The sequence below is a fragment of the Aulonocara stuartgranti genome (genome assembly GCF_965226115.1).
Source record: "Aulonocara stuartgranti genome assembly, chromosome: 7".
Lineage (NCBI taxonomy): Eukaryota > Metazoa > Chordata > Actinopteri > Cichliformes > Cichlidae > Aulonocara > Aulonocara stuartgranti.
This window is the reverse complement of record NC_138945.1, coordinates 21,096,481-21,121,682: the sequence shown is the minus strand read 5'-3', so window position 1 is coordinate 21,121,682 and position 25,202 is coordinate 21,096,481. Positions and strand designations below refer to the sequence as shown.

The window sequence follows — 25,202 nt, the reverse complement described above, 5'->3', positions numbered from 1 at the left end:
TTCAGCCTGGACCAGTTGCTGGGTATTTTAGAGTGGCTGTGAATCTGTTTCTGCTTCATTGTTGAACTGTTTGCTATTGCAGATTGTCAACATTTTTAGGCTTAAAAAAGTAAAATTGCTTTAGTCTTTATATATATAATTGATGCTCGAATATAAATAGCTGTGGAAATAACTGGTGGTAGATTTTGGTGAGTGGTCCAGGACTGATGTCTGTTCACAATATGCAATTATACTTGAACATGGGCAATATATTAATGTTTCACCTATTTCCAATCATACTAAAATTTTGCAATATTGCTTCTCTTGATGATTTATGAAGATTTCTTTTGCATCATTTTAAGGTGAATCTTTATTTTTCTTTAAATAGAAATGTCTATTTTATTTTTGTGCCATAAGATTTTGACAGGCGCTTCGATTTAGCTGTGAATTGAAAGGATGTTTTCATTACATATTTCACTTCATTTACTGTCATCTAAGTGATTAGTTTATGGTGTGTCATCCTTTTATCAAACTTTTATTAGGTCGTCAGTTTTATGGCACTGTTCAAGACGCAAATTCCAGCAAAATATGAATGATTACTTCACGAAGTTACTAAGACAATCAAGTTACCTCTCATCCCTCATTTCCTTTTCACAGAAAAACAAATAAGAAGAAAAGAATTATGGAGAATGAATATGAGACTGGGGAATATAAAAATTGATTGGTTCTAGTGTGCTGTAAGTGGGAGGTTTTTTTTTCCCTCTCCCTCCAACAGGAAGTGATTTGCAGTGTTCAGCAAGCCTTTTGTTGAGAAGGTTTTCTCAGATCAGTGAGTCATGCTTTAGCTCTGAGCCGGCAGGCAGGCAGCAGTCAGTAGAGGGTATTTGCTCTTCCCTTGCAGTGTCCGTGATCATCAACAACACAGATCTTTTTCTGTTCTTAACTTTTTGGATTTTGAGCTAGGAATCAGCAGCAGCGTCACCGCTGGAAACTAAAAGCTGCACCACAACACTGGAAGCCTTTTAGAGACCTTTCCATCCTTTCCCCCCCTCCCTCTGCTTCAGTGTTGTTTCCGTGGATTGTGTCTGTATATTTTTCCTCTGACGGATTGGATTGCAGCTCTGGATTTTACAGAGAGCAGATTGGACTTTGGCGACAACAGCAGCAGCAGCAGCAGCAGCTCAACACAACCACCACTGTAACCTCAATAGAGAAAATTACAGTCAGGTGGCCTGTGATTGCTAAAAAGGCGTTTGCTGCCTACCGTTGCTACTATGTTACAGGAGAGGGTAATCAGCACCGCTCAGCCACGTCTGCCAGCACGCTTGTGAACGAGGCAGGCTGTGCGTGTTGGTTGGTGGAGAGAGGGAGAGAGCAAAGAGAGAGAAGGGTATGCTTCACCGTACCAAATACAACCGCTTCAGAAATGAGTCAGTAACATCCGTCGATGAGCTTCTTCACGGCCTGACCATGAACCCCAAGGTCTCGGCCACCCCCCAGTCTGCAGCCGAGACGTCTTACACACCCCCGACTGAGGTTCAGCCCTCCTCCGCCACCGCTCCTTCCAGCAACCCCACCGGCCATGGCTCTGACCACCTGGAAGATGGAGGCACCACCCTCTGTACGCTCATCAACAAGGTGTCCGGCCTGAAATTCAGCAACTCCGGCAGCTTGCTCGGCATAAAGGGTCTGCCCTCGGCCGTTAAGGACCTGGCTGTGTCAAAGCTGCAGGGGGGTGGGGGATCAGGCTCAGGCTGCCCGAGTCCCAGCGCAGCTACAGCGGCAGCCTCTGGTGCGGGTGTCTCTCTGTGCAGTTTGGCCTCCCATTCAACCCCCTGTTCACAGCTGGAGCCATCTGTCAGCATGAGCAAGAAGAGCAGGCTGGATGAGCACCAGCCCAGCGGAGAGGACTGGAATCCAGGTGGAGGCGGTGGACTGGTGAGCAAACCCTCCAAAGGATGGCTAGACTCAAACGAGAAGATCTCTGGTCCCGGAGTCACATACATTGTTAAGGTTGGTGGACTCACTCTTTCCCCTCACTCGTTTTGTTCTTTGTTCATCCCAGTCATTTTCCCATTCTCTCTTTTCTTTGAATGAGTCGAGTTTTAGCTACCTGCAAGTGGGGGTGGGTGGGGTGGGAATAATGTAGTTTCTCACAACATGCCCTTGAGTGGGTGTATGTAGGCTGGGTGAAATAGCAGCAACCGGAAAACTGGCACTGAATAATTCAGGAAAAAAGGAGAAGGTCACCATTAAGGGGAAAAGTAGAGGAAAAGCTCATAATGGCAAAACAAAAACGGTAATTATCAATGTGAACATTGTGTAAGCATTTACATTTCTCCGATATTTTGGCCAGTCTCATGTATACAGAGAGGCAACGTTATGCTTTTGTAACCATGGTGATGAGTTATTTCTGTACATTGTGCACCTCTGTGGCTGCTTTAGCTTGCCAACAGTGAATGGGTTGAATGGGAAAAAATATTCGGAGCATCCTCGTCTTAACACACTTATCACTGGCTGCTGTTACTGTTGTCCAACCATCGTACATCATTTAAAGGTGAGCAAGTTGGCGCACAACTACAGGAGCTGCGAATGTCATCATGCCAGCAATGAGTCACTAGCATAAGGAGTGATGATGCAGAGTCCTGGCTCTTTAAGGTGTGAAAGGGGGGGCGAACATTTTTACTGGGTGAAGTAAAGGAATAATTTTGCTATTTTTTTCTGCCTTGTCTTGTACTGCAGTGCAAAGAGAAATGCAGATTTTTGGAGAAAATGAAAATTGAGGCCATCACTGCCAGGGGAAATGTGTTATCTTTCAAATCAAGTTACGATTGCCATCATATGACACCTACTACAGCTAGCCCAAACAAAGCCTACAGTATCTGTGACCAGCGTGACATTCCATTAACTGCATTAAGGCAGAGAGCACTTATTTGTCCAGTCAATGCCGCTGAAAGCAGCCACACTGTGAGAGGGGAAATGGGTCTGTCCTGTGCTCACCCTCCACCCCCGGCTTTCCCTGTGGTTTCAGTCCCGTGTGTATTGAGTTCAACGTGGTGTTCTGCTCACAGCACTTTTAATTAGCGTCATGTGGTCACTCCTCGCACATCACGCACCATTACCCCCAAGCGGCATTGACTGACAGTGATGCTGTTTACACTCTCACTTTTATCTCGTACTAGTGTTGTGTTTTTCAAAAATAGAAAAAAAGAAAAGAAATGCACATTAGATATGATAAGGTATTCTGGTAGCAGATTTAACAGGGGTCTTTCCTAGTATTTCATTGTGTTTTTAGGAAGGTCAGAGTTCAGGCTATATGCATAGCACTGTCTGTGTAGGTTCTGAGTCATCCAGGTCACGAATGATTGAAAAGAAGGCAAGTAGACTTTTTCAAGTTAATGAAAATCAAGTTGTCGTTTCTTCCAAGTACTCAAGGCTAGCACAAGCCTACCACTGTACTTACAGGAGCAATATGTGACAAATACTAACAAAATAATATGTATAGAATTGGTTATACTGTATAATATGTTCACATAAACAATAAAAGAAATACAGAATAGTAAAGCTGTAATTAACCGATCACTTTCTACATTTCTTAGATCTGCTTTCTTTGCATTTCAGAACCAAATAACACTGACGTATCGATTGTTTGCAAAGCTGATGTGGCAAACGTGTGCTTGGCCACCTGATCAACATAAATCCAGTCCTTTATATTTATTAAATTATGTTATTATTCCTGACCACATTGCCGCATTGCAAAAGTTGTATCCCATAAATGTTTTACTGCCTAAAACCCCCCCAACGATTCTTACATGATTATTTGATTATTAAATTCAATTGCAACCAATTAATTATTCTTTTTTATTGATGACATGCATTATTTCCTGGACCTGATTATCCTGTCTAGACTGTACAGAAGCAATACAGTCTCAAAGCAGTCTGTGTAAAGTTGAAACTTTTTATCCACCGATTCCTGTTTTTGGACACAAATGTTCCCTTTTTTCATGATTCTGAACATAAATATACAAACATTTTCACCTTTAAAATAGGGGAAAGAAGCCACACTTGAAGGTGGGCGTTCAGTTGTCAGGACGATTCCTCCCAAGAGTCTCAAGAAAAAAGATGCTGCAGACACTAAATATACTTCATGTTAAAAGAGTAGTTTAAAAATTGTGCATGCTGTCATGAAAAGTTGGGGCAATTTGTGTTTGTGAGCACAAACCAATGGATTTTTCACACTTTTCATACAGAAGAAATTTTTAGATAATGCACACAATAAACACCGTAGCAAAAGCAGGTTTAGACAATGCAATATACAGTATGACTTAAATATTTAGAAATGTTTGAAATTAATTACAGTTTGTATTATTATTTTTTTTTTTAATCTAGATCACTTGGAAACCTAGTTAATCCGAAATTCAGTTTTAGAGTTTTGGTTATGTGCGTTCTTATACAACATAAGGGAATATAAACCCTGCGTGAGCTCAGAATAGAGCTCTGCTAATTTTAGAAGTGCTTGATGTATTTTTGGCCCTGCTAAAGCACGCACTTCAAACACACCCTTATAAAAATAGAGAACATAGGCAATTTGAGAATGTCACGTTGACAAAATAATATTTTTGTTTGAGCGCAAAATGCTGAGCAGAAAGACACAGAGTTATAAAAGGAAATTTATGATTGTAACAAGTTAGTTTCTTGAACTGGCTCTTTTTAAAGGCCAGAGTGGAAACACTGATGTGTCTGGAAGTCTGTTTTGTTTACAGAGAAATTCAAAATATGATTTTAAAAGTGATGGAACTCATCAGCACCAAATGTTCCTGGCCTGTGCATGAGCTGTTGCAGTCTGGTTCTGGAAATGATTTGATTATTTAAAAGGAAACTTTTAATGGTGAATAAACCTTGACTTGTTTTATTTCTAAGTTAGCATCAACTTTGGCTTCATTAAATTTAACTTTGTAAACTTCTTCTATGGCTGGATGCTTTTATTTTTAACTAGAAAACCATCTGCTTGGTCATGAAACAAACTGTTGTTGTAATTTGGGTGTCGGTCTTCCTGCAGCTCTTTTTTTTACAAAAGCATACATTGAAAAATAATTATTTTAATTTGTTTTGTTCAAAAAGGATCTCAGATTTCACCATTATCTTTAATTATACTACATAAATACTAGCTAGCTACTTTTTTGGGTACACCTGTTTAACTTTTTGTCCTATATAATCACGCATTTAGGCATCTAGACATGGTCCAAGAGACCTGCTGAAGTTCAAACCGAGCATCAGAATCATAAAGAAAGGCGATTTAAGTGACTTTGAATGTGGCATGGTGGTTAGCGTGAGACAGGCTGGTCTGAGTATTTGAGAAACTGCTGATCTACTGGGATATTTCCACATCACCATCTCTAGGGTTTATATATCAAATGAGCAGCAGTTGTTTGGTGAAAATGCCTTGTTAATGTCAGATGTCAGAGGAAAGTGTTGTAACTGCTGTAAGCTGAGAGGGAGGCAACAATAACTCAAATAACCCTTTGTTACAGCCAAAGTATGCAGAAGAGCATATCTGAATAGCAGAAGACCACACTGGTGCCACAGCTGTCAGTTAATAACAAATAACTGAGGCTACAGTTAACACTGACATTAAAATCGGACAACAGAAGATTGGGAAACTTTTGTCTCTGTTTCTGCTGCAATATTTAGATGGAGTACAGCGACAGATTGGTGACGTGTCCAGGGTGTACCCTGCCTCTCACTCTATGATTGCTGGAATAGCCTCCTGCCACCTCTGAGGAATGTTTTCAGCCCCTCACTGAGTCTATTCCTCAAAGAATTAAGACAGTTCTGAGACCAAAAGGTGGTCCTACCAGGAGTTAGCAAGATATAGCTATTGAACTGGCAAGTGAGCGTTTAAAAAGTTAGAGAAACTCAATATTTTATTTCCTTTCCAAACAAATACAATCTCTTCATCTCAAACTTAATATAGTTTTTTTTTCAGAGTAGGTAACAATAACTTGACTTAAATGGCCCCGCTGCTTTTGAAAGTCATGTATGCGTCACAAGTTTTAATAACTGTATCATGCCTGATGTTAAACAATGGGTCCATTTCTTTCCTTTCTAGAACAAGCCCCTTGTGTCAAAACTTGTGTGTGTGGTGATTTTGTATGCTCTTAAAGACTGCAGTAATTTTTTTTTTTTTTTTTAGGCCTTGAAAGGTAACACAAAGATTTGTTTTGTGCATAATGATGTGTAGTCTTTGTTTATTTCACACAGGGTTTTCATTCTTACTTTGCAGTATCTGGGCTGTATAGAAGTCCTGAGGTCGATGAGATCCCTGGATTTCACTACAAGGTCACAAATAACAAGGTATGTTCACACATTTATATTTCTTCAAGGACAAGACAAGTTGAAATTAAATGGATTCTTGCTTATGATGAGAGTTTTTAATTTGATAAAATACTTAAACAGCCCCACACACACACACACACACACACACACACACACACACACACACACACACAAATTGTTCAGCAATGAACAATTTCCACATTTAAAACTATTTAAATCCATTACTTTATTTCTAATAAACAACTGAAACACATCAATGGCAAAAGGATGTGGGGGTGTCAAACATCCATCCCTTCATTCGCTTCCTCTTGTCCTTTTCAGGGTCACGGGTGGCGCTGGGGCCTATCCCAGCTGTGGTGTCAGACATGTTCAATCTAAATAAAACAAGGTTAAAAAAAACACTTTTAGTTAAACACATTTAAGTACGTCTTAAGAAAAATAAGTGCAGCAAAGAAATGCCACTGTAGTAACTTTTTCCTGTAAATTTACTGTCAAAACAAAACAAAACAAGAACAAAAAGATAGAATATGTCATGGTCCGGAGTCTGTGACTCCGTGTTTATGTTTAGTTTATTATCATTCTGTGGTTTACCTTGGGTGTTTGTACTCTTCTGTTTCATGGTTCATGTTCCTATGTTCTGTGTCCCCCAGTCTGTGTTAAGTTGGTGTGTTATGTCATTACGTGTATGTTTCCTGTTTTACTTTGAAGGTCCGTGTCTGTTCTCAGTGTGTTCAGTATACTTTTCCCCTGTCTCGTCAGGTCGGATTACTCCCAGCTGTGCCCTCCTTTTGTGTCTCATCCCCTCGTTATCCTTCTGTGTACTTTAACCTCGTGTCTGCCTCTGTTAGTTGCTGGTTCGTCTGTGTTGTTTCCCCTCGGTCTCCCTGCATCTCTCCATGTGTATTTCCCCGGACCTCCCTGCATCTTCGTTTCTGGTTTGTTTTGTTAGTTTTACCCAGTTTAGGTTCCAGTTTCATGTTCCCAGTGCCTTTGCTGTTTGTATTTCCTTCGTTAATAAATACTCACCTGCACCATAGCTGCCGCGTCCTGGTCCTAAATAATTCCACACGGCTTGCCCCGGCAAACCGTGACAGAATAGAAGAAAATATTAACAATAAAATGCCATATCTTTATTTTTTATCAGTTACTTTTTTACTTTGATGATTTATAGCAGGCCCAGGTTTTATCCACATCAGCAGTATTTGCATATTTTCATTGTCAGATAGTATTGAAGATGTGGTTTCAGCACCAGTATTCATATGACACCAGACCTAAAATGATATTTCACAATCCTAATTTTTATGTCATTGTTATTGAATTGACATTTTGTGCTGTATGATAAAAATAATTAATTCATAATAATTAAATAAATAAAGAAATTAACAATTTTAAAAAAATGAAAAATGATGCTATAACCGTATGTTGAATATAAAGAATACTGTGAAAGTGTAAGTGCAACATCTGGTTTCTGAAAAGTGAACCAATTTACAAACACATAAGAAAAGTAGAGAAATACATTTTATGATCCAACCGATGAAAGAGTGCTGAATAAGCACCCTCACATGCTGAGGTTAATAAAACTGCTCTTTCTTACATCTGTTGGTAGGAATTACATACAAGTGACTAACTTAGATAGCAATTATTACTGAACCTTTAATGTGATTTTTTTTTTTTTTTTTTTTTTACCAGTTTGGTTTCTATCTAAGAAATAACATAGCATAACATAACAATCATAGGACAATAAGAGATTAGTCACTATTAACAAAATATTTTGTATATTCATTTCAACTGTCAAACTCATTGAAAAAAAAAAAAATGCATCCAAACATTTGCTGTCAGTATCTAGAAAAATATAATTGCTTGTGGCCAAATGTATTACATCATTAAACTTCTCACTAATAGATGCATTGATTTTTTTGTATTAAGCCAATTTTGTATTAAACAATATTTGAACAAAATGTTCACCTTCTACCATGCCTTACATGCCTGCACAATGAAACTTGCATGAAGAAAATGGTACATTTAAAAATGTAACACTTTAAGGTTATATGACTTTAGAGTACATTTAGGATGCACATTTTGTTTGCATGGAATTTTCTGCCTCTGAAATCCTTGACCGATGTGCAGTGAGGCAAAGGGCGGCGGGCGAATCGGTTCGTGTCATGTCTACTTTTCTGCTTGACTTCCTGAAGTTGGTAACATTAGCTAACACAGAGTAGCAGGCTTTCTCTCCTTCTCTCTGCCACTGTGTGTTTGTGTGCTTATGTTTCTCTCTAATATGGAGAGGCATGGCAAAAAAAGACATACAGAGAGAGACGTGTTCAGATTTCCCTTCAATGCATTTCAAGAGTATTTGTAATATATCCTATTGTGCAAAACAAAACACTGCAATGCTGGGTTTTGTTTTGTTTGTTTGTTTGTTTTATTTAAATCTCTATGAGCCAAAGTCATTTTATCAAAATGTAATTATCTGTAGTTTTTTGGTCAAACTTTCAAAAACTGAGTGAGGAGCATCAGTATCAGTAACTTCCAAAACAAAGCTCACGCTCATGCTAGCAGTTCTGTTCACCTTATATTTATTATATTTATCATTTTGACTTAGCACGTTAGCATGCTAACAAATTAAAACGAAGCTCAAAGCATAGTTGAGGCGCTCAGTTTATGTTTCCATTTTAAATTTTTTTATCATAGAACAAAGTAGTGGACTAATTAAAATGTTGATGGTACTACATGAAAGGGACTTTGGGAGTTTGTATCCTTGGGGCATTATGAAAGTTAGGGGAACTCAAACATGTGAACCTCATGTTGGTCTTAGAAGAAAGAATATATATATATATATATATATATATATATAATGATAGCTGACTGTTTTCATTATTAACAATTTGCCTTTCAAAACAGTTTGCATAGAGATAGAAAGGAACTAATGGACACTGAAGCATATGACCTGCAGCAAAGGTCCCCCTGAAAATCAAACAATGATCATGCCATGCAGGCATGCCATCTGTGCCTTAGCCATAAGCATCATGGGATGCCCATCCCAATCATAAGCCAAGCTGGTTGCACAGCTTTTCGGATGACGGGGTTGGTTGAAAGAATTGGAAGAGCTGTCATTAAACTTTATGCACACATTCAGGTTCCCAGAGGATGAATCATGCCAACTTTGTTGATGTGTCACCTACTGCTCCCGGGAGGTTCAAATTTTCAGTGCACTGCCACAAGGTTGATGTTGTGGTTTTGGAAACTAGAAAAACTATTTTGTAGATCTGAATAAAAAAACCAAGTTTCCATCAACCTCCGCTGGACCTTGTGTTGCGTGCCAATAATCATTTATAAGCATGCTAGACTAAAATTTAAAGAAATGACAAATATGTCGAACTTGCTGAAGATTACTGCACTAACATCATCACTGTAGGCATGTTTGTGTGAAGAGGTTTAGTACCAAGTTACAGAATACGTTTCTTGTGTATGATTGGGATGATTAGTTACTGCAAATACAATCAAAATTACAAGTTCATCTTCTTCTTGCCCTCCTTCTAGGGAAGCCATCAGCCTGGTGTGTGAGGCTGTTCCAGGGACCAAAGGAGCTCTGCGGAAGAGAAAGGTAGCTTGCATGGATGTACAGAATGGGAGGGAGGGAAGAAGGATAAAAGAATGGCATAATCACTGGAAAAGTAATGAACACTCCATGAGACCTGAATGTTAGTAAGATATATAGTAGCTGGAAAAATAGGAAATGGCATTACATATTAATTTACCCATGCACATTCTATATATAGCGTCCCATCTCTATGTTTCCTTTCCTTCCTTGGTTTATATAAAAAGAGAGGGAAAATAAAGAGGGAGAGAGGGGGAGATTAGAGAAGAGAGAGGCTGAGGAGAGAAGAGGGAGAGATGAAGAGGTATGGGACTGTGTGCGTGGGTGTAGCTCCAGCCCACGATGCACTGCACACCGCACACAGTGCTTAGTGACTCATGTAGCGCACAATATCTGTGATTAGGACGCCAAGCTAGTGTGTGTGTGGGTGCGCATGTATATGACCGTCTGTATTCTGTGTGTGCGTCCACAGCCTGTGAGGATCTGTGTCTTAATGTGGGGTGTGAAATGAAGCATTGCTCTCCTCTCTAGAGCTTGTTCAAATGTCAGGGAAGAGTACATAACACAAAATCCAAGCAGGCTAGTTTTTCTTCCTCTTAGAATCGATGTATGGTATAAGGTGCTGCTGGTTTGGCTGTGTGACAGACACACGCTTGTGACATCAGCTTCACGCTGAGAATTTTGAATGGGTTTTGACTATTTTTTCTGGCTTCTTTGAATCCTACCTTTATCGGACATATCCTGTCCAACACTTTACAGTCCTGTTTGTCTTTCTTACTGACAAAACATCTGCCTGGATTTCCGTGCAGGAGGAGAGCACATGTTTGTGTGTTTGCAACAATCATGTTACCACAGATTTTATGCAGTTGCACTTCAGTTATGCATCAGTGAACTATGTAAAGGAACTGTTTTATGTTTAAGAGAAAAAGCCAGCAGCTGGTTAGTGCACCTTTGCAGAAACAGTGGAAACTGCCCAAAGGAAACTAGTAGAGGTTTAAAAAAGTACCAGGATGCAAACAATTCCAGAGCCTTCATGTTTGTTGGGGAACTTCTAAGGTGCTCGTCTTCTGATTTTGTTACCTTCCAAGTCTCTATTCTAGGCTAAATCAGTTTTGTTTTATTTGTGTCTTATTGTGTCTGATCCTTACAGCCACCATCCAAAGCTCTGTCCAGTATTTTGGGGAAGAGCAATCTGCAGTTTGCCGGCATGTCCATCAACCTCAACATCTCCACAAGTAGCCTCAACCTGATGACCCCTGACTGCAAACAGGTCAGTCGGGATCTTTGTTAACAATTACAGAACATGTAGTAGAAATACATAATACTACTACCAATATTAAAACTGCTGCTTAAGACAATTACATCAAGGAAGTGAGTTGTTTTGTTTTTTTAAGAGTTTTAGAGTTTAAGAGGCAAACAGACAGGAAGAGACTAGCAGGAATGTGACAACCAGAGACCAATAAAAGTCAAGGCAGTATAATCCCTGGCCATGTACCTAGTTATAGTTATTCCAACTTTGAGGGGAGTGATTGATCCACCTAACACCTAATATAGCTACAAGGCTACAAATTATGTTGCAGTTTCCCTTAAATGCTAGAACACCCCTCTAATCTTTGATTTGATTGTTTGTAGTTTCTGATAGGAAAAAGCAAGATCCTAATACACCCTGGTACAAAAGGAAATAGAAGTATAGACAACCACAGAAAACTGCACTAAAAACAAACTAAAAGCCGAAGCCATGTGAAGCAATGGCATGTTGGAGTTCCCCTTGAATTGTTGCGTGGCCATGTAGTTCACCTACGATAAATATTTAGGAGAATGAATTGTATTGTATTGTATTGTTGTTGCACCTCATGAATACGAACATGTATGTGAAAGATGTCTTTTACAATCCAGACCTACAAGCTAGCAAAATTAGCAACAAGCGGGTGTTTGTAGGCTGCTGGACAGCCGATCCAAGCAACCACAAACCAACTTTTAATGAAGTTTGAATAAAGCATGAGCTTTAGAAACCCAACGAAAAACATCAAACTATGAGAGTTCGATATGGAAAAGGCAAGTTATTGTTAGGCAACACTGCAGTTAATTAGCTGCAGCATAAATCTGTTCAATGTAATCTATTTAAAAGAATATCCAGAGATTTAGTAAAAACAAAAATCTGCAGGCAAGAACACAGCATTGAGTCTAAAATAGCAGTTTAGCAGTTCCTAGAATATTTCCAAGGAAATACCTGTACAATAACACATTTTACACATGTCATGATTCAGACTGCAATGCCATGAAACTCAGGTTCTCTCCGGGTATCTGAACAAACAGCTGTTTCAACTGGCTGAACACAGTGGAAAGAGGGCTAAAGTTAATGAACTTGGAAACAGCTGGTGTAAAGACCAAAAAAAACCAGACACTGGCACGTTGTGAAACATGCTTGAAACCTCAGAAATAACTGCATTTTATTTTTATTTTATTTAGCATTTTCACTGGAATGGCTCCATGGTATAGTGATTCTAACATTCACCTAACAAGTGAACGAAAGATAGGAGCATATTTTAGTTTTACTGCTAAGAAGTTTTAAGGGGATGAAGGGCAGCTTTTAAAGAATTATTTTTATAAAAGAACAGATGGTGAAATTCAAATTTTATCATTTCATCAGTACACATGAGAACATAGTGACTTCATGTATGCTTGTATGTATGCATTACCATGTGATAACACGTATGCACTGTATTTTCTTCTTGACAGATTATAGCCAACCATCACATGCAGTCCATTTCCTTTGCATCAGGTGGCGACCCTGTAAGTACTCAAATAACAGAATAGGATATAATTTTTTAAAAAATACTTGAAATTTGACTTTAAAAACACTACATTTTGTTAAAGATGTTTAAAAATTATCTTAATACAATTATAAGTGCTGTTTTAAGTACGGGCATGCTTTACACTGCCAATCAGATATTTTATTTTAATGGAATGTATTATAAAATTCTACACTATATCTTTCTAATTTTTATAATTCTGTTTGTTTTATTTTATTAGTTTTAATTATATCAGTGGTATTTTACAAGATGTATCATTCATTACAGGATACAACAGATTATGTTGCCTATGTAGCAAAGGACCCAGTTAACAGAAGAGGTGAGCATTCATTGATTAAACGCTCTGCAGACTTGCAGCGTCATGCTTATGAAAATGTGTTGCTGTGACTCTTGTCAGCGTGCCACATCTTGGAGTGCTCTGATGGACTAGCCCAGAACGTCATCAGTACCATCGGCCAGGCCTTTGACCTTCGCTTCCAGCAGTACCTGCAGTGTCCCTCAAGCAAGCTGTCGTCCACACATGACAGGTGAGATAAAAATAGCGCATCACAAAGTACCTGTTCACTAACACAAGAAAATATAGAAGGTGATAATTTTATCAAATACAGCACAGCAATGCAGTACAGTGTTAAGTTTCATGACTGAAGTGTTCATTCAGGGTATTAAACATGGAGGAGTTACCTTGGACGGAGGAAGAGGAGGAGTCAGCAGAGCACCCTTACTATAACAACATCCCCGGGAAGATGCCTCCCCCTGGAGGCTTCATTGACACCAGGCTGACCAATCAAAATGCAGATGGTTGCCAGGTACAGCTTAGTTTAACTTTGTGTTTCTTGTGTAAACAAACGTATACAAATTGATTGGCTATTTTTAATGTGTCATCCTGTGTCCTGATATATGGGGAAGAAATCAGAAGGATATAAACAATATTTTCAAATGATACAAAATAGTGTCACTTTTTTTCATTGATGTTGTTTGACAGTTTCTGTGATTATGGCACAATGCACACTCCATGACCAGAGATTCACCTCCTTTATATTCCTGTCATATTCCTTTCTAAGCATGTTTCCAGTATTCTATATTGTCAGTGTACCTAATGATAATACCTCTAAATTATAAGGTGTCTTAAAAACTGTAATCTCCAATAGTTTGGAAGCTTATTCTGGCAGCTCTAATGGTCATGCTCAGGACACTTAGTCTTGTTGGACCCACTGCAGTTACATTGGTGATTTTGTTTACACATAGCAGTTGTCTGATTTTAGCCTAAATTGCTGGGTGCCATTTAGACATTTTTCAAGATCTCAGTTAAATGGAAACTTGCCCAATGAGATCCTGCTGAAATCATGAATATACACTCACTGGTCACTTCATTAGTTACACCTTACTAGTACTTGGTTGAACCCCTTTTGCCTTTATTTGAAAAAAGTAAACTTAATGTCATATTCCAGAAACCAAGTTGCGATTGAGCTTTGTGATATGGAGCATTTTCCTGCTGGAAGCAGCCATCAGAAGAGGGCACACTGTGGGTATAAACGTGGTCAGCAATAACACTCAAGCAGAATGAGTAGTTTTTGGTATTAACGGCCCAAAATTTGGATAAAAATATCCCCAACATCCCCACCAACACCACTGTAGCTTCGACTTCCTGTTTTTAGTTCACAGGAGTGTCCACCAGTGTGGTCTTCTGCTGCTAGATGCTCTTCTGCCTACCTTGGCTATAATGAGTGTTACTGTTGCCTTTATATAAACCCGAGGCAGTCTGGGCATTCTCCTCTGACCTCTGACATCAACAAGGAATTTAATCCTGAGTAACTGCTGCTCGCTGGATATTTCCTTTTGTTTTTGGACTTTTCTCTGTAAACACTAGACATGTTTTTGTGGGAAAATCCCAGTAGACCAGCAGATTCTAAAAGACTCAGACTAACCTGATTGACACCAACTACTGTGCCATGTTCTGAGTCGATTAAATCACCTTTCTTCCCCATTCTGATGCTCAGTTTGAACTTCAGGAGATCTCCTGGACCATGTTTGCATGCCTAAATGTATTGAGTTGCTGCCATGTGATTGGCTGATTAGACATTTGCGTCAACAAGCGATTCAGCAGGTGTGGCTAATACAGTGTCCAGTGAGTATATATAAAAAGTAAACAATACTTAAAATAGTCTTAAACCTTATCAACACATCATCATTTATTTCAAAATAATCTTAAATATCCAGTGTTTTTCTGCATGTCATTAGATGGGTCCAGGATCTGTCGATCAGACATATTACCAAGGGCGGCAAAGCTGGGGAGATGAAAGAAAGACTTTCTTCATGCAACAGGGTAAGTACATCCACTATGCAAGATATTCAGTTCTGCAACATTTTATGCCTCCAAAAGTATAAATGATTGTTTTTTCAAATCTCTAGGATCATTTGATATAAGTGGACTCCCAGAGACTAAAGGTCAAGCACCAAATGCAGAAGAAATGCCCACCTATGTGAACACCCAGCAGATCGATGCCCAGGTGCTCGCAGCTCTCCAGGCAGAGGCTGAAAATGTGACAAAGGGCATGGCAGCTGCAGCCAAAGAGAGCCCACAGAAGGACCTGTTTGATATGAGTAAGACTTCGTTACCTTGTATTAAAAAGTCAGTTCGTATTCAGATATTGGATATGGAAGTACTGTCTGATTTATTTTTATGGTAAACATAGTTTAACATTTGCCAGTACATTTTTATTTATTTTCACTTTTTATCTTTCATGACTTTGATGAAAATATAATTTAATGCTTGTATGATAAAGCAGTAGAAAGAAGCTGAATAGTATCTGTTGGCTTCCTTCAGAATAATACTGTAAGACGACTAGAATCAGAGTTCGTAATTATAGAGGTTTCCCAGATTTTGTTTCTCAGTGACTTAAGCTCGGCGTCATAATAACATCATGTCAGTATGAAGACAAAAGGACGACTGTGATAATGGCAGTGTGTGGTTGTCCCCTTCCTCCTTCTAACTTCAGCTTTAGCTTTGCTATTAATACACATGGAAGATCAAAGGCATACACATGAAGAAACCATGACACAAATTACATGTAAAGCATGAGCTGCGCAATTTAAATGTGAATATTTCTTTTGGAAATTTTTAAATTCAGGCTTCAATGTCCACCTACTGTAGTTCTATAACAGTTAATCACATTTTAGTGAGTTCATGTTAATTGTTACCTTTTTTTTTTATCCAGGTAAAAGTCATTGAGATTAAAACCTATTTTCCAATAGAGACCTGGTCAAGAGGGCCAACAGATAACAATATAACAAGTAAAAACACAACAAAAACTAAAAAATAGCTGAAAAAATATATACATTGTTACTATTCTATTTCATAAATATTATATGTACAGTTTCTGAGCTGCTCCTCATCATCACAACAAATGACTGACTGACTCTGATTGGTTAAGTTATAGGTTGATACCTTTGTAGGCAGCTGACAGTCCAGCAGCCCTCTCTCTGTGACCCTGGCTTAGGACACCTTTCAAACCATCAGACACAAAACAGTGTCATCAGCATATCATCACATCAGTTTACATGCTATGGGAAACAGTACAGGCACATTCAGGGGATGTTTAGTATATTTGTCACATTTAAATGTTTCAGATCATCAAACCAATTTAACACTAGGCAAAGATAAATAAAGTAAATGCAAAAAATGCAGTTTCAAAGTGAGGATTTCTTTTATTAATACAATGGTATCCAAACCTACCTGGGCCTGTGTGGAAAAACTGCCCCCTAAACCTAATAACTGGTTGTGCCACTCTTGGCAGCAAGAACTGCAATCAGTTGTTTGTGATAACAGGCAATGAGTATATTACGTCACTGTGGAGGAATTGTGGCCTCTGCAGAATTGTTTGAAATCAGTCACACTGGAGAATTTTTGAGTATGAGCACCCTGTGTACGGTCAGCATCCCAATCAAATTTATGTCTGGATTTTCACTCCAAAACCTTCATTAACATTTTTGAGTCATTTGTGGCTAATGGCTCTCACTGTGAATTGCTGGAGTACCAAAGCCTACCAAAGCCTTAGAAATGGCTTTCTAGCTAGATTTTAAAGACTTTGTGTCTCAGCTGGTTCTTTAGATCATGATATGGTGCTTTTTGAGATTGTTTCGCTACCTACACTTTGTCAGGCAGGTTCTATTTAATTGATTTCTCAATAATCAGACCTGAGGATGGCTAGTGAAATTCATGTAGTTAATTCATGATTTAACAGTTATTCAAATAGACCAGGTAGGCTTAGATAGTTTTATCCCCTCAATAAATAAAATCATTGTTTAAAAACTGCAGTTTGGATTTACGTGTGTTATCTTTATATGATAATATACACAATATGCAAAAAACCAAAAGCTCAAGAAGGGGACAAATATTTTATCACAGCACGGCGGATGGAGTATATTTGGGGAATGAATACAGTATGTGTTTCTATTTTGAGGATCAACTCTGTTGAACTCTGAATTTAGAAAAATGAAGCTCATATATTGCAGTTATTGACAAAATCAACATTTGATTTGTCAAAGTCAAAAGGAAGAAACACATTTAGATTCCGTTTTTGTCTATTTGATAGTTATGCTGATTTCAATTTTTAATTTCCTCTACCTACTTTTCCTCTCTTAACTCACCTTTTGGCACTGTCCTCATCGTGCCAGAGCCCTTCGAAGATGCAATCCAGTCCCAGTCCCAGTCTCAGGGACAGGCCCAGTCCCAGGTATCCGGTCTTCACAAGGCAGCATCCGTGGACAACTCGAGCCCTCTGCTTGTGCGCTCTCTGGCCTTCCGGGCTCAGGAGGAGCTGGAGGGCCAAATGTGGTACCACGGTAAAATGAGTCGCCGCGATGCTGAAAAACTTCTGAAAAATGACGGGGACTTTCTCGTCCGTAAGAGCACTACCAACCCAGGGTCCTACGTACTGACAGGCATGCACAATGGAATTGCCAAACACCTGCTGCTGGTGGACCCTGAAGGCACGGTAAGACGGGTGAGGGGGGTGTAGCAGGACACACGGAGCTTGATTCATTAACTCTTTTGTGAATGCATGAAAGTAAAAGCTGAAACTCTCATTAGACCAAAGCAGACTCTGAATATCTGTCTTCCTTTTTCTTTTTAAGGTACGGACAAAAGATCACATATTTGACAGCATTAGCCACCTTATTGGCCATCACCGTGACAACAACCTGCCGATTGTTTCAGCCGGGAGTGAACTGTGTCTCCTACAGCCTGTGGGAAGGAAACAGTGATGCTTGCGATGCCTGACCGATAATAGGAAGCGCTAAAGTGGCCTCTCACTACAGAGCTTGAAGATGAAACATGAGTCGATGCTTCAAGGCTCAGTTCGCTCAAAGAGTTATTGAGACAAACTGATCTGCAGTTACTTAACCGGAGACGCTGGAAGATGCAGGAGTTGTTAAAGATGAAAAAAAAAACAATAGAGAACTGTTATTATTTTGTTGTGATGACTGAAATGCTATATTTTTGACAAGACTTAGGTGCATTTGGACACAATATCTCGATTTGGTGTTTTAAAAGATTAAGAAAAAGACTATTGTTCTTGTAGTTTAGACAAAGCGCAAATCAAACCTCAAAGAGGTATTAACAAGAGTATTTTAGAATAAAAATCTGAAACTTTCGTTTTGTCTGTCAAGCACAACCACATTTCTACAGGAACCGTCGGCTAAGAGGTTGAGGAAACGGAAACGCTCTTTATAACGAAATTACGTTCAGAAAAACGTCCTTTAATCTCACCAACAGCGTGACAGCTTATTAGTAACTATAAGAAAAACCTAGCTTTTATCGGGGTTTAGGCCTGAATGTGTTTTTTTTTTTCTTTTCTTTTGCTTTGCAGTTGTCACAAATTGTTGGGTGGGGGGAGGGGGTGCAAACAGCCACCCTTTCACAGTGCTGTCAATGGCTTTAACGATAACGTTTTTTATGAAGTAGTTTCTCGTGTCACTGCAGTCGCATGACTTAAAATCAACCGTTCTCGTGGCCATGTTCGTAGACCTTGATACCCCTTTATTTGAAAGAGGTGCTTATGTATGCTGACACTGTAAAAAAATAAAAAAGACAAAAAATATATGCTTTTTCAAACTATTTCCGAATTGGTTTTTCGCTGAATTATTTTAGGTGTGTAGTCGGTGATTAGTTTTGGGGCTTGCAATGGATATTCTCACATCTTTGATTCACATTTTCAGCTTTTTGTGAACCTTTAAAATCTTAAATATTATTATTACTATTATTATTTGAAGGATCTGAAACCAATAGCACAAAACAAAGTTAGGTCACTTAGTTCACGCGTGTCAGACGAGTGTCTTGCGTTTACGCCAAATGTTTTCGATCGTTTTCAGTTACTGTTAGCTTTTGATTTCTCAGTGTCGACATCTTATGATAAAAACAGTTTTGCCACAAGATGTCACCCTAGAGTTGGATAGTTACCCCTGTCAGTTGCATCTGCTTTGGATAACACTGCGTTTGAAAGGAAAATACAGCTTTTAAGCCAGTTTTTAACCATTAATTTTCAGTTTGCAATCCACTGTATGCTCTCATTCCTCTGGACAGTTTAGTATTTATGTTGTTTTTAAAAAGCCCATAGAAGTGGTACACAGCAGCACTGGAAACTGACTTTTTTTTCTTTTATTTAATGCTTTTATCCTTACTAATGTCAGGACACCGATGGATACCAAATGAATGGGGCATTGTATCTGATATGCACTGGATCACTTCAGTTGAACCCAAATCAGCATGTGTTCAATGAGTTTGACAAGACAGATGCAATGTAATATAATGTGCCTGTGTTTTGCTGCAAGAGGGAGTGTACAGTACATGCATCTCACAACCCACAGCACTGGGGTCCTTATGAAAATGTAAAAAAAAACAACAACAACAAAACATCCACCACATCTGTTTTGGGTTAATGTGTTTGATTCATTGTGTCCCAATGGAGAAGGACACAAAGAGAATTTTGTCATTTACTTTTGCATTCTCCACTTCTTTGCGACATAATTTCATCAAATCAAATAACTCTGAAGAAAGAATAATGTGCTAAATTATTTAAAAGCACTCTGCTAATGTAAAAAAAAGAAGAAGCTTTTTTTCTAAAATCTGAATTTGTAGGAACACAAAATACCAAACAAACAAAGCGTATATCAAAAGCAACCGTACTCGAATCTCGCCGAGGATCAGCTTTGAGACTTAAAGAAATGACCAAACTCCTCACTGGGACAAAAACTAAGAACATGGCGTCTTTCCAGATTTCTGTTGATGAAAATGTGCCTTTTATTTGTACAATGTTTGTTTTTAATTTCTCCTTTCTCTCTTCCTTCAAAGTGCAATAGCTGATCTTCAATGGGGCATGCCTGTTCACTAGAGGTTGTGTTTTTGCCCTGCTGCGTGTTGCTGCTTGAGACTACTGTTCCCTCTCACTATCTGTCTCCCACCCTCCCTCCTTCCCTCTCTATTATATATTATAAATGTATCATTTCGAGATTCTAAATATAAATCTTTGTCAGAGGAAATCACACAGAAACTCACTATTTTGGGACAGGTATTTAAAAAAACTGGGGGGAAAAAGGAAATAAAAACATAGAGACAACAAGTCCAAATGATGTTTACAGATTTAATCTTTTGGTTGTATTAGTTAATCATTATTCTGTATGACTGTTGGCAATAAAACCGTGAATGTGTAGAATCGCTGTTGTTTCTCTGCTGTAATAGTTTCGGGTATTAATATTTCTGCTCATGAGTCACAGATTTCTTATCTAAAATGCGCAGGTGGTTTTAATTTACCCACATTCACATATACTTGACTTTGAGATGTGTTACTCTGGGTCATCCACAGTCCGCACTATTTATATTAGTTCCCATGACAAGCAAGAGTAAATAAGTTCCAGGTGCGGTCTGTGGATTGTCCACAGTGACTGGAAATTGGTTTTAGGAAATAGATGTTGTGAGCCACGGAAAACACAACTTAGTGTATATGCATTGTGTGTTCGATTGCCTCCAGAAATCGTTAAAACATACCGGTAACATTTTACATCTTTTTTTTCCTTTTCTTTTTTTTGCATTTTCAGCCTTTATTAGATGGTGCAGTACAGGGAGTGGACAGGAAAGCAGGGAAAAGAGTTGTGGTAAGGACATGCAGAAAATGGTCTGGGTCAGACTCAGAGCCGAACCTTTGCAGCAGCCTTCAGCACTGAGTCACCTGTACAGCCAGGTGAGCTACAGCGACACCCATGCTTCTAAATCTTGACTAACAAAATCAAAAGCATGGCTAGATTACACAGTAAATACTTTTATTGGTGAACCAAGCCTTTATAAGTTCCTTTCATAAACAAAGCAGAGCTGCACTCTCTTGGCCACAAGGTGATTCTAATGAATTGTTACACAGTAAATTTAATAGTTTTCCATTTTAATTTACTGAGTGAAAGCAGATTTTTTTTTAATCTAACATGAATATCTGCAATTTGTATTTCACATGCTGCATTCACGTGCCTCTTTACAGTCTTCAGCTTTCTAGCGTCATGCTTTTAAAGCTCAAAACAAATGCACACAAAGAACTGCTGTAGCTGCATAGAGAACATGCAGCAGTACTGAGTAAGACCAGCAGATGGAGCCCTTGTATCACGAACGCTTTCATTTTGAGCACAATGCTACTGATATAATACAAAAAACGCACCTGTTTGTTTCTTCACAATGAGTAACTCTTGCCTTGGTTATTATACAATGCAGATTACAGTAACTGCCCATCATACCGTAGGATTACTGAGTAAATACAAACTACGTCGATTAATAAATACCTTCAGCTGTGTGCCATTGCAATAATAATAGTCTACAATCATTCTTCATTACATTGGTTTTTGCAGTGATATAATTGCACTTATTTCGTAACTGCGGGTAAGTTTTCACTTCTAATTTATCATAGGAGCTCACAGCTGCAACTACAGAGGTAAAAGTCCTTTCTGTTGAGGGTAAGAGCACCAGTCATCTGTGGAAGTGACTGTTATCCAGCAAAAAAACCCAACAACAAAAAAAGGACAATGTGACTCCAAACTCTTGAGCACTGGAGGCTGGACTTGAAAGAGCCATACATTACAGATGATGAACATATAGCAAAAAGAAACCACTGCCCTGCAGCTAATGTCAGAAGTCTACCCTTCATTTAAAGAAACACTTTTTTTGGGAACAATGCTCTCCGTTGTGACCACTGCACAAACCCTTAAGCTCAGAGTATTATTGTAAATTACTCCTGTCTCCTTTTAATCTTCTCTGTCACTCGCAGCCTCAGCAGTACCTCTGCTTGCTCCAGCCACCACTGAAACCTTTCCGTGGCCCCTGTCTGACTCCTGTCCTCTCTCCGGCTCTGACTGCCTGGAGCCCTGCTGGTTCTGGCTGCTCCACGACTTGCTCCTGCTGCGGCTGGGCTCTAGGGACTGTCTGTTTCCGTTCACAGACGCCTTCGCCCTGTAGCAAAAGCCGCAAACCAGACCCAGGAAAGCTCGCCTCATCTCGCGGCTGGCCAGAGTGTAGATGACTGGGTTCATCGCGGAGTTGAGCACCGCCAGCCCAATGAACCAGTGGGCTTCGTAAAGAATGGGGGACCTCTGCTCGGACGCTACATCCACCAGGAGCAGGACAAAGAGGGGAGTCCAGCAAGCGATGAAAACTCCAACTACAATGATGACAGTGCGCAGTAGGGACATGGCGTGCTCTGAACTGCTGTGCTTGCTCACCTTTCGGCTACTGGACTTGACCAAGATGTAGATGCGGGCATACAGGATGGCTATGGCTGAGAGCAAAAGTATGAAAACCGTGATGCAGAAAGCAACATATTTCTTGGTGTAAAGAGGGAGGATTGTAGAGCAATCAGGGAGGTTATTCAGGCAGTTCCAGCCCAGAATAGGCAAAGCTCCAAGAGATATAGCAATCAGCCAGCAGGTCCCTATGAGCAGAAATACCCTGTAGTTCTTGTTCGCATCATAAGGCCTCATTTTGATCATAGTAAGGTGTCTCTCTATAGCAATAGCCAGGAGACTGAAAATGGAGGCTCCAAGTGCTACAAACATGCTCCCCTCTCTCACAAACCAGAGAGCAGGTGAGAGCTGCAGGGTCTTCTCTCCAGACAGGAGCAGGTTGACCAGGTAAGCGACTCCAGCCAGCAGGTCGCACATTGCCAGGTTAGCGATGAAGAAGTACATGCGGTTGTGGAACCTGTGGTTCCTCCATATGGCTACGAGCACTGTGAGGTTCTCCAAGACGATGAAGCTGCAAACGATGAGGAAAACTACGGTTTTGGTGTCCACAGTGCCGGGGCTCGCGCCAATGCTTGGTCGGTTGGCCAGCTTTCCTGTGTAGTTGTAGTGGAGCTGGATCTGAGAGTTGATCATTGTCCAAAGAATACCAGCAGCCGACACTGGAGGTCAGACTCGAGCAGGGAGCGCGGTGTCCACTGTGTTCAACTGCAGGAGTAGATTGAGCGTTATTTTAGAGAGCAGCCAATTTACAGATCATCATGCTGCCATCATTGTCCTTGTGCGGTTTGTTTGATTAAATTCCACTAATTATAGAAACAAAAGGTTATTCACCAGAAACACACTCGCTATTGTAAAAAACACCTTGAAATAAACTCTGATGTCGCTTTCCCCCCTCTCCTTTGAAACAGAGAAGTCTTGGAAATCGAAGCCGCTCATTTGAAAACACCTAATTATGCATAACATTAGCATATTTCTGGCACAGTCGTCACGTGTAAATTATCGACGGATTTCAGCAAATAGCGCCAGTTTAATTACTGAGTGGTTTTTTTGTTTTTTTTGCAGCTTCAAGCTGTCTAAATCTCCAAGAAAGAACCAGCAGCTTTAAAACAACTTACCTCTGGATGCTCGCAGTTCGCTTTGTTTTTAAAGTCAATCCCGCACTTTTGGACGCACATTTCATCGCAGTCGATTATCTGAGTTCCTTTCTTTTCTGTTGAACGTTAAGTCTTTCTTCGTTGTTCGGCAGAAGAGAGCAGCTCCTCATCTTTTTTCTTTTTTTTTCACTGAGCTCTGGAAACTCCGGAGCTGTCGACGGTCGGCTGGTAGTCACACCCCTCCCTCCCCTCCTTCAGCCCGGACTGCGAGCGCAGGGAGGCTGCTCTAGGGGGTCAGAAGCGCATCACCGACAGGAGGTATGTTTGTGGACACGAGATGCAAAGATTCATTCTCACACGTTGTCCTCTGCTATGTTCGTTATAGCACTCACAACAAAACACTTACTTAGGGTTTTATTAACTGTGGAACCAAAGGTGCAAACCTACTTGTTTTTATCGTTTGCCTGCGCACCAAAGTGCTTTGGGTTTGTTTGTTTGTTTGTTTAAAGAGCTTTGGTAGCGTTGCTAGCTCACTAGGTAACAACAGTGACTCTTAATGTGAGCAGAAATGTTAAATATATATCTTTGGGCTACTTAAAACTCTGATAGGACTGTAATGCCTTATTTCACGTGAGTCCAATGTTTAAATTGAGTGGTTAAATTTAGGTTGAGTGGAGGTTCTGACCTGGTTCAGGTAATGATGAATCCCAGTGGGAAGTCAGCAGTCTGGTAATATTTTTTTAAACTACAAATAATAAATGATAAGTATCGAAAGAAAAATCTAAATGCTAGCCACAACAACTGAAATTAAATCACTGATAAAACCTGTGAACAGAATGCAAATCACTACTTTTTATTTGACATGGACCCAAAGGAGAGAGCGGTGCTGTAAGAGTGTATGACTGCTGCCCATCCTTTGTTCTGGTCATTCTCTTGTGACCTCACATCCAGGAAGGATGGGCAGGGCTGGCAGTAAAGAGTCTGAGAGGCAGACTGACAGATAATAACTCCTTAAAACAGATGTGACAAAGCGCTTTGAGGAGATTCTTAAGACTTCCCTGACTGTAACGAAACACAGTGAACCAAGTAGGACTAAAACACAAAGCTCCATTTTCAAACAAAAGTCCGCAGCTCGAGCCCAGAATAACTGAGTCACTGCTTCCACTGCTAGGAACCTTATTGCTTTGCTTGATACGGTGCCACACATCTAGCTTTTTGCAATTTTCCCCCCAAACCAAGCACATACTGTACTGTGTCTCAGACCAAATCATTAAATAGTCAATATCTTGGAGTGTCTGTGGCTATTAACCCAGAAGAATGCTTTGTGTGGTTAAATAAACAGCTGCGGTCTGGCACCGGTCCATTAGCATTGTTACAGTCACAATTCTCAGTCATTTCCTGCAGGTCACACACTGTGCCAGCAGCAATGGGGAAAATTTCAGGGAAAAAGCCAAATAGTTACTCCGGACCCACAGTAAATCTGGGACCAATCACGGAGTGGGTGTATGTAAAAGGCAGCTGGATTAACAGACTGGGAGCATGGTCGGAAAAACCTTGGGTTTTTCAGCAAACTGCAGTGATGTGGGGCTCACATCTGCATTTACATAAACG

The 25,202-nt window shown here is 39.8% G+C and overlaps 2 protein-coding genes across 3 annotated transcripts in view; one reads left to right on the top strand and one right to left on the bottom strand.

Moving 5' to 3' along the window:
* shc3 (SHC (Src homology 2 domain containing) transforming protein 3) overlaps nucleotides 1-20,435 on the top strand; it is a 31,370-nt gene extending 10,935 nt beyond the window's left edge. For both annotated transcript variants that reach the window (XM_082541565.1, XM_082541566.1), the window contains exons 2-13: nucleotides 637-1,992; nucleotides 6,263-6,333; nucleotides 9,856-9,919; nucleotides 11,064-11,183; nucleotides 12,653-12,706; nucleotides 12,994-13,045; nucleotides 13,124-13,253; nucleotides 13,385-13,532; nucleotides 14,965-15,049; nucleotides 15,136-15,327; nucleotides 17,401-17,720; nucleotides 17,860-20,435. In XM_082541565.1, coding sequence (XP_082397691.1) covers nucleotides 1,372-1,992; nucleotides 6,263-6,333; nucleotides 9,856-9,919; nucleotides 11,064-11,183; nucleotides 12,653-12,706; nucleotides 12,994-13,045; nucleotides 13,124-13,253; nucleotides 13,385-13,532; nucleotides 14,965-15,049; nucleotides 15,136-15,327; nucleotides 17,401-17,720; nucleotides 17,860-17,988 — 1,986 coding nt within the window. In that variant the 5' untranslated portion in view covers nucleotides 637-1,371 and the 3' untranslated portion in view covers nucleotides 17,989-20,435. The remainder of the gene's footprint in view (nucleotides 1-636; nucleotides 1,993-6,262; nucleotides 6,334-9,855; nucleotides 9,920-11,063; nucleotides 11,184-12,652; nucleotides 12,707-12,993; nucleotides 13,046-13,123; nucleotides 13,254-13,384; nucleotides 13,533-14,964; nucleotides 15,050-15,135; nucleotides 15,328-17,400; nucleotides 17,721-17,859) is intronic.
* A 587-nt stretch (nucleotides 20,436-21,022) lies between these two features.
* On the bottom strand, nucleotides 21,023-24,510 carry s1pr3b (sphingosine-1-phosphate receptor 3b). Its single transcript, XM_082541567.1, has 2 exons — nucleotides 23,613-24,510; nucleotides 21,023-23,202 (listed from the first exon to the last, which is right to left on the bottom strand). The coding sequence occupies exon 2, from the start codon at nucleotides 23,128-23,130 to the stop codon at nucleotides 22,003-22,005; it is 1,128 nt and encodes a 375-aa protein (XP_082397693.1). The 5' UTR covers nucleotides 23,131-23,202; nucleotides 23,613-24,510; the 3' UTR covers nucleotides 21,023-22,002.
* Between the last annotated feature and the right edge of the window lie 692 nt (nucleotides 24,511-25,202).

Bases quoted from the DNA above. Each gene is read 5' to 3' on its own strand.
- s1pr3b (XM_082541567.1), bottom strand. From the start codon at position 23,130: ATGATCAACTCTCAGATCCAGCTCCACTACAACTACACAGGAAAGCTG.